Source organism: Montipora capricornis, chromosome 4, assembly GCF_036669925.1.
Source record: "Montipora capricornis isolate CH-2021 chromosome 4, ASM3666992v2, whole genome shotgun sequence".
Classification (NCBI taxonomy): Eukaryota; Metazoa; Cnidaria; class Anthozoa; order Scleractinia; family Acroporidae; genus Montipora; species Montipora capricornis.
The window spans coordinates 163,571-172,864 of NC_090886.1; the positions used below are offsets into that span (position 1 = coordinate 163,571).

At 40.8% G+C, this 9,294-nt stretch overlaps 1 protein-coding gene across 2 annotated transcripts; it reads right to left on the bottom strand.

Annotated features, from left to right (window-relative positions):
* Positions 1-979: 979 nt before the first annotated feature.
* Positions 980-7,313, bottom strand: LOC138045034 (protein-glucosylgalactosylhydroxylysine glucosidase-like). 2 transcript variants are annotated; one of them, XM_068891384.1, is made up of 7 exons: positions 6,600-7,312; positions 4,351-4,550; positions 3,764-4,101; positions 2,893-3,410; positions 2,081-2,242; positions 1,600-1,944; positions 980-1,098 (listed from the first exon to the last, which is right to left on the bottom strand). In XM_068891384.1, exons 1-7 carry the CDS (start codon positions 7,209-7,211, stop codon positions 1,084-1,086), a joined length of 2,190 nt encoding a protein of 729 aa, XP_068747485.1. In that variant the 5' UTR covers positions 7,212-7,312; the 3' UTR covers positions 980-1,083. The 2 variants fall into 2 exon arrangements, with proteins under 2 accessions (XP_068747485.1, XP_068747484.1); XM_068891383.1 differs by lacking the exon at positions 980-1,098 and adding an exon at positions 1,108-1,532 and having other exon boundaries at positions 6,600-7,313.
* Positions 7,314-9,294: the final 1,981 nt, after the last annotated feature.

Here is a 9,294-nt window from a genome sequence, read left to right on the forward strand (position 1 = left end):
AAATCACGAAATGCACGAGCCGGTTCATATGATTTTTTATTTATTATATTCTCAACAAAATTACTCAAACACGCTACTTTGTTCGTGCTCGTATTCTTCCAGTTTTGGGTTTAGTTTTTTTTTCAGTCATCCGTGTTTGCCAGACATTCAACCAGGTCTGTGTAGCTTTCAACGTGTTTTTGTTTCTCGCATTTTCTTTAAGTTGCTCAACGATGTTTTGGTTTGACAAAGCAAACCGACTGTCAGCCATTGTTTTTCACTTTGCTGTTCAAATTTAGCACTTCCCCGGTGTTTCCATAGCAACTTCTGTATTGCACTCGATAACCTATTTATGCATTCGCCATTGGCCAATCAGAAACAAGATATTTTGTTGAGTATATAATAAGTAACGTTATTTAATAACTGCGATGATCACCGTGCAATGTTTTTTTAAAAAGGTGCAATAAGCGACTTTACACTTCTGAGTTAATTAATGACCTTTAAGAGAAGTGTGACCGCAGGTTGTTCACCAAGGTTAAGAGCAATAATGACCATCCATTATGTGTCCTTTTGCCGAACGTCAAAGAGTCATCCAATTAAGATCACAAGCAAATCAATTACCACGGATTAATACAGAACGTTTTAAGAATAGTTATTTTAACAGAATAAGGTTTAAATATCATTTAGCAATTTAATAATATAGATATGCAATGTTTTATCAGGTTTTATATGACAATTGTAAATAATCTGCGTGATTTTCATGATTGTATCCTTCATTCTCTGTAACGTTAGTAATGTAGTTTAATTAACGGGCGAAATAAAGACATTTGGCTTTCATATATATTAACTTTTATCAATTCATGTATTCTTAAAATTTTTCCACCCCGATTTATTACGATACCAAAGTCAAATCCCTCCATACAAACGATGATTCGTTACCGACTATATAAGACTGCATGCAGGTATCTAAGAACAGGGAAGATAATGTGCTCACGAATTATAAGGTTTTATGCTTTAATCAACTAACAACTATGATCGTAATACGAAAGGGTCTGGACGCCACAAGGTGCCCAGATTCCGCTCGACTGGAATGCATGGTTGAAATCATTTCCACCCCATCTGTTAAGATATAAAAATAAATCACATTCAACTAACTCATTGAACTTACCATACAGCCATTACTTCGCAGCTTCAAATGCGAAATTAAAAGATAATTAAAGGCCATTGAAATCCACTTTTTCACTCAATCCTGACAGTTTCCATAACAAATAACTACAAGAAGTGTTACCTTTCTCCGCTATATGGGCGATGTTTTGTCTGCCACATTATATTGTTTAAAGACCCTTTACTTTTCCCTTCAGCCAGTTAGGCACATGGGTACGATTGGGAACGATCACCATGTTCCTTTATACCGTGTACGGTAATCAAGAGGAGTGCCGGGCCGTAAATGCAAGAGGTGTTTCCTGTTCGCAGCCTTACAAAATGAGCGCAGAGGCAATCGTACAGTTCAGGATACGACATCAAGGTGCACTCTTCCATGGCAAGTGAGATGTCTGGGAAACAAATTCAATATTTGATCCTGGAACGATTATTTAAAGTTTTATATTTGACCGTACTCACGTGCTGTCGCACCACTCCAGTCATTGTCTCCATGGTAACAGAATTGCCACGTGTCAGCCGGTACCCTTGACCATCTGTGATCACCTCCAACTGAGGAGATATCGGACCACTGGTCACCAAACTGATGGTCACTCCACTGACTTTCACTTCGAAATCGATAGAACTTTCCAGATAGTTGATACGCAAGGCAAGCTTAGTTGCCCTGGCTGGGAGGGTAGAATTAAAGTACAGACCATCTTCCTTGATACGAAAGCCGCCGTATCCATAGATAACAGCCTGTAGAAAGCCGCCTGCTCCGGTAATGAAATTGACAGCACCGTGTCCCCATCTCCTTTCAGACCAAACCTGTCAAGCAGTGGAAATTATCAACGAAAATGACTGACTCGGGTCTTGTTTAGAGGATACAGAAACATTTTGTGCGGACCTTTGTCTGGTTTTTAAATGAAACTCGTAGCAAAATTGATGAAGTAGACCTCAATACCTTAAAAGGACCTTGGATGTTGGCGTAATTCTTCATAAAGGCTTGCTCTGCTTTCTCCTTTTCCCCAGTCTCCAGCCACCCAATCGCAAACATTGCGTGGGTCATGGCAGGACCATTCGGGTCCGTCAGGTTCTGATAGTAAGCAAGGTCGTTGTAACGTACCTGAATATACAAGAAAGAAGCTGTTGTCTTAATCTACCGATTATCAAGGACTTGACCCTGTACCCTCTTTTGAGTCTGAATGCAGCTACATAGTATCGCTCTCGTGATTGGTTCGGGGAACAATAGACACCAACTAAGAACAACATAAACATTGGATGTTAGTCCTTAAAACAATAGAGCTTCATTATACATACTTTCAATCAAATTATAACGACGTGAATGGTTTCGGCCTTTTTTGTGCGGTTCAGTGCCTTTTTCAGTGCTCAAAAACCATTTGATTGATTTTCTTCTGATTTCAGTTGATTTGTAGCACTCATGCTCAGCTAAATAACCTTGAGACTTAAATTAATAGTTATTATTATTATTACTGTTGTTGTTGTTATTGTTGTTATTATTATTATCATTATTATTATTATTATCATCATTATCATTATCCAACTCTCTTAATCTGGAATGACCGTGGTTGTATGGTGCGTTCAAAACTTATCAGTTTCACGTCACCAAAAGTGACGCCACATTAGTTAATAATCACGTCATGACATTCAAGACGTCTGGATTTTGATAAAATGTTCATGAACCACCTAAATGACTTTAAAATATGAAAGGGGCATTGATGAATTTCATCGTCAGTATCATCATCAACTATTTACCTGCTTCTCCATTTCATGCATCACTGGATACCCTATCAGCACTACATCAGCCTGTTTTACTTTAACATCTGGATGGTAACCGTCAAATTCCGGATGGTAACGAAGCTTGCTATCAAATGGAATGTACATCTTTTCTGCGATCGTTGACCAAAGGGTTGGAACCTTCTTGCCCAAAATATCTGCGGCTTCTTTAGCAAAGAGCAGATTCATTTTGGCCACAACATTAGTGTAAACCGAATTATTGACTGGATAGTGATACTCGTCCGGTGGCATCACGTGATTGATGACGTATCTATCGTATCTGACATCGTACTCCACTCTGCTGGCCCAGTACTCTGCAGTCTGATATGCCAGTGGAAACCCAATATTCCGAAGCCAAAACAGGTCCTTAGTGGCCTTCCAGAACATTCTAGCTGCCAATGCGACGTCCCCCGTAATGTGATTCTGATTTTTGCCGTACTTTTCTCCAGGGGAAGTCTCGAGGCCTGTAAACGAGCTTTCCCATGGAAACATGGCGCCTAAGGTAATTACAAAATTAATCAGTTGGAAACAATTTTTTTTTGGTTTTTCCTCACAACAATATACGGATGGTCTTGTGCAAATTTTTCCGAGATAAAAAGAATGAGCAATCTCGGACCCAGATATAAATCAGTGGAAGTATTTTCTCGTCCTTTTAAAACATTTTGTCCAACGTTTTTTTCCAAAGTTATCTTTCTTTCAAGAAAGAACAATCATTTGACCATTACTTTAGAAAAGGCCCTTAAACTGAAGGACAACAAGAGCTAAATTTAGCGGGATCATCTGTTCAGTACATTGGAATTTTTCAAACAATACTGATGACATTCGCTAGGCGTCCAAGTTCCATCGTTACCTTTATAGCCGTACTGTTTGGCGATTCTGCGCGCCGCCGGTAAACGATCTTTGCGGTACCTCATGGCGCTCCTGGCTAGGTCCGGATGCAGTAGAACCAGAGGGGGGTACATCCAAATGTCCTGATCCCAGAATGTGTGCCCCATGTACTCCTCCGCTGCTGGCAATCCTCCGGGACTTAACCCGTAGGGCCAGTCGCGTCGAGTAGAGCTGAGAATGTAGTACATGCTGCCGTAAACCGCCTGAGCCATTTTTAAGTCGCCTTCGATCTCTATCCGGCCAGTGTCCCATAATGCCTTCCAAGCCGACTTGTGTTCTTCAAGCAGCTGCTCTTTGGCTCTTAATTAAAACAAAGCACACTTATATCATTAACCTGGCACCTGTGGTTTCACTGAAACGGCGAGTGGCTTACTCCAAGACGCTTCGTAAGCGTAACCAAGGTTTGTCGATTGACAATTTTATATTACAATTGCTGCAAACTGTTGTGATTTAGTTTTTTTATTGCATTGCATCGCTGGTATTTTCCGCCCCAGTTTTGCTTTCGTTGGCGTTTTACCGGTAATTGTATCAAAGTTAAACAGTACTCACAGCATAGCATCGTCCCACTGACGAAGGGCCTCAGAAAGGGGGTTGAATTTGGTATCCAAATTGGTTGCTATGGAAGTGATGTAATACCATGTCTGCTCTTCCGAACTGTTGCTGATAATAAGTGGATGATTGGGATCTGGGTACGTCCAAACAATGGCCACATTACACTGTAGACTTCCTCTCTCTTCAGTCTTATTGACCTAAATTATTGCGTAACAGAGCAAGAAAATCAACAATCTTATAAAAATGAGATTAAAAATTGAAGCAAAAGGGGAAATTGGCCCTTCGTGATGGCGTTATCCGTGATGGCGTTATCCATCACTTTCTCAGATTCTGCAGTCCGTCTGTCTGAGCCGATAAGTGCTTGCTCTGTGTAAGAAGCACATGAATCAGAAACTCACCGTTACGTCACCTATTGTCATTAATGTGCCAACCAGAGATCTATTGGCTGTCGAGACAAAGGTTCTTTTGTTCTTTGATTGGCAAAATTTAATTAAATATTAAAAGAATTGTTTATAAACCGGTCAGTGTAAAACGCAGACTGCAGACCGGTCACGCCAAAACGCAGAGTGCAGACCGTGCAGACCAGAGGTAAAATATGGCATTACCCTCACCATTATTGAAAGCTAACCATAAACAAGCTAACCTGAGTGTTCTTTAGACCTAATTAGGCTAACCGAATGTTATTTAGGCCTAATTCAGGCTAACCGGATTTTCATTTTACAGACGGTCTGCACAGTCTGCAGTCTGCGTTTTTCAGTGTCCCACTGCAAACTGCAGACCGGGGGTAAAATGCAGACTGAGGTTATAATTTAACTGTTGAAAAAGCCCAAACCCATTAGAAATGCTAGCAGTTAAGCCTAAATATTGTTTTAGGCCTAATTAGGCCTAAGGTTAGCATTTCTAAGGGGTTTGGGCTATTTCAACAGTTACGTTATAACCTAAGTCTGCATTTTACCCCTGGTCTGCAGTGTGCGTTTTACACTGACCGGTTTATAAACAGTGAATATCGAATTCAAATAGTGATTCGCCCAGTTATTCATAGATTGCTATTTCCCGTGTAAGTTTAAATGTAATTTATGGACATTGTTTTCAAAGGATAGGAACAGCGTCGAGTCGAAGTTTTCATTATAACAACGACATTATATCTTTTCGCTTTTCAATAGATAACTACAGAATTCAATGTGTCCAGGGTGCAGATAGAGGTTTGGCCGTTTACAAACGGAGAAGCTTTAGCATAGCAATTGTGGGTCGCTTCATTCCTGTGTGGGTTTTTTTCCTGTGAAGGCAATCGATGATGAAGCGGAGAGAGAACAAATCAGTACTGAATGTGAAATGGCGTTGCATATCCGCTGGAAATACAAGGATATGGCGAACACGGTAGCAATTGATAAAAATCTGGGCGTTGTCAAACACGTTGCCTCATTTTTTTCTGGCGGCTACGGCCATGAATTGCTCGGGTAAAACATTGAGTTGAGTCTGCCACTTATGCTGCTGTGTAGCTGCAATGTTTGGTCAATTCAACGCTAGCCTTAAGATAAGGTATTTTTTCAGAATATATATGAAAGAAATAATGCATGTTCCGTTCGTGAAGGTTGCGTTGTACTGCAAGTTTCCATTGAGTTCACGACGTTTATAAATCATTAAACGCAGGTAGTAAGTGCTGCTCATGCGTGGCTGTTATTTTACTCGTTGTCTTATATTTGTTTTATGTGCATTAGATGTTCTCAAAACAATTAATACAGCATTGTAAATTTGCGATTGTTGCTTTGAAATCTGTTTTGATTGAAAAAAAGTCCCTCGTTATGATTCTCCACAGTTTAAACGTTTCAAGTTTATTAAGAGATGTGTTTATACTCATTGATTTGTACTGTCTCGAGAGTGAAAAGTAAGCGATTTCATGGCAACGTGACTTCCAGATGTTGGTGTAACCGTAGACGGTTCGGCTCCAAGCAAAAGCGACACGCTTCCGCAAATAATTCTGAAACAATGTACCACACAGACCTCAGACTTGGTAAGGTTGTTTATGCATTGGTCTTCTACAACATTTCATGTTCTTGGCCCTTTTTCATTGTACGGCTTCGAATTTACTTTTTTTATAGCATGACAGTGAAACGATTTATGGCGATACCGGAAATTGATATACAATGATGAAGCTATTGTACCGGTCACGTATTCCCATTCCCGCAGAGAAAATATTGTTGGAGAGAATGTTTCATGCAACTAAACAAGAATAAACCAAAACTCACCCGGCCTGTGGCTGCCAGAGCGTCACTTCTACCAGAATCAGTCATGTAAAAAAAAATGTCGTCGGTGATATATCCCAAATTTGGAACGATCTTCAGTTCAAATTCCCTGCTTGCGTTGTTCTTGGCTGTAATTTCTACCACCAAAAGATTTTTTCTGGTCCTGTGCGCGTAGATCCTCTGCTCCACGTTTAACGACTCCGACTTGAACCATTTGTAAAACACTCCCTCGCCTACGTCCAGCGCGTACGAGGTTTTACCTGGGATTCCCGGCTCGACTTTGAAATTGACTGACGCGGTAGATGGCACGCGAGCTCGGTGCGTGTGCTCATAAAAATAAACAGGGTAAATTGGATATTTCTTGGGACGCGCCGGGCCATTGAAGACTCCTGATACATGGACTGTATCACTGTAGATTACAGTACTCACATAACCATTGCCCACGGAAGGCATAAAATTGCTGTATCTGGTGGGAAGCACAGAGCTTCGGCTGTAGAACCGAGGTAGTTTTTCAGTGACAAAGCGAGTCGCTGTACCAACCGTCGGGGATGAGCATACGAAGGACACAAGACTAAAATAGTGTATAGTAAGTATCAAAACACCATGTACTTTCATAGTGACAAGAATGGAATGGTCGTCCAACTGCGCAACACGACGACCCACGGCTCCGGTTGTCAAACAAGCAAAGCACTGTTAGCAGCGTGCAGCGCTGGTGTATGTCAGTGTCAAGTGACACTGACTGATTAGTGACATATATTTTCAATCATGAAACACTGGAAAGATCCTCATCAACACCTTGGTTTTATCGGTGTTTTATTGGCCGACAAAAGGCTAACACTGGTAACCTTCGCCCTGAACCTTGCAAGAACTTTCAGGAGCTCTTGGCACACAATAGCGTGGACGCAAGAAGGATAAAGGCATAATTCATGTATGTGCTGACTTCCGATCTCACCCATAGATCACTTGCTTGTAAGGCGCATTTGAATATGTCAATAGAAAATGCGCTATATAAATTCATTACCGTTACCATTACCATTACCATTCGGACTGCCTGAGCCTAGGGTCTTGCACAAGTTATCACCATGGGCCCGTTTCTTGAAACATTTCGTGCTCTTTTCGGGTGTCACAATTCCCTCTGTAAATTATGAACGGAGGGCTTTTAACGGTCATCAAACTTCACAATAATTTTGATTTTTGTTATTTTTGAAAACATGTCAAAAGAAAAGCGTATCGAAACAAGCGAATGGCACTTTCGTGACTATGGCTTTTCGGGACGTTCGAGAAACTGGCCCCAGGCCCACTTTCTGCATGGAGGATATTGTTTCCATCGAGGAAAATTAAACTGGTTTACCTCAATGGTAGAAATGCTGCTGAGGAGAAGGAGCGGTAATTTAACGCCGGTTCGTGCGTAGAATTGAAGAGAGATTTTAATAGGTCTTGAGCAGGGACAGTGCAAAACGTGGACCCCCAAACTAGACCCCACTCGAGAAAAGAAGAGAAAGAAATTAAAGTTTGAGGATTAGAGCATGGTTTTGATAAGCGCAGACAAGAGAGTATAAGGTAAGAGAGGAAATTCCTCTTATTGGACTTATTCCCATCGTAATCCCTGTTAGGTTATTTACCTTCATACTCTCTTGAAAACGAACTTAACACAACTCTCCAACATTTTGAGACGGTTTGAAAGTACAGCATTTTCACTTGCATGACACCAGATGCTGAAATCTGTTTTGATTGATAAAATGTATCTCGTTGTTGTTTATTCTTCGCAGTTTAAAAGTTAATATATTCCTATTTTTCACGTTGCAATGTTACCACCAATAGCGTGGCTCCTACTCTACTGACAAAAATTACACGTAACCCAAAATTCCTCCATTCGCTCTGACGAAGGGCTAACGCTGGAAACGTCAGCTTTTAGAATCTCTGTACGTTGGCCAATTTACATTATCAGCTCCGTTGATAAAACCAAAATTTTTGTATACATGAGAAAGACTTGTGAATCACCAAATTCAGCTCAATGAAATGACGAACTAATTGTGTTTGCTTCATTTTCTTGACAAATTCTCATTGTTTTTGGTCAGTTACTGTTTTGTATTTTTAGGTAGCAGTTTCCAAGCGGAAGCTGGCCGTACGTCCATACGTATGCGTTTTCGAGTAATTCTTTTTCTTCGTCTTGAGGGTTTTGACGTCTAGAGGTACGTGGGATTTTTCCTGCCGCAGTGAGTGAGCCCGAAGCGAATGAACGAGACAGCTCTCTTATCGGGAGAAGGACACATTCTTCGAAAAGCAAGGAATTGTGGTTTGAGCGAATGGAGGAATTAAGTTGCGCGGTCTGATCTCGTGTAAACAAATTGCTCGTTACACAGGTTAGAACAAAAAGCTCTCAGCCACGTTCCCAATACGAGGAGACTTAAACTGTAAAACTGCTCTCTTCTTTAGACCTCTAGTAACGTTCAATTTCGCTTCTTCGACACTTCTTTTTTCTGTTATGAACTTTATCGCACTTTTGTGAAATACAAATAGGAAAAGCTGTTAGGCTGAACTAAAGTGATGAATGGTCAGGATTTCGGGCCTTAAATCATAAGTATTTCGAGTGAACAAAAAAAAAACTGGCATTACAATGCATATGGCGTCTGCGAAAGGAAATTACGTCATATATCTCGATGGTCAACCCCCTCCCCAGAATCCAAACCCACCCGAC

Excerpts from the sequence above, each read along its gene's own strand:
- LOC138045034 (XM_068891383.1), bottom strand. The coding sequence starts at position 7,211 with ATGAAAGTACATGGTGTTTTGATACTTACTATACACTATTTTAGTCTT. Across the intron at positions 4,551-6,599 it reads CTCTGGCAGCCACAGGCCGG|GTCAATAAGACTGAAGAGAG; the intron begins GTGAGTTTTGGT and ends GCAATAATTTAG. Across the intron at positions 4,102-4,350 it reads CAGTGGGACGATGCTATGCT|AGCCAAAGAGCAGCTGCTTG; the intron begins GTGAGTACTGTT and ends GTTTTAATTAAG.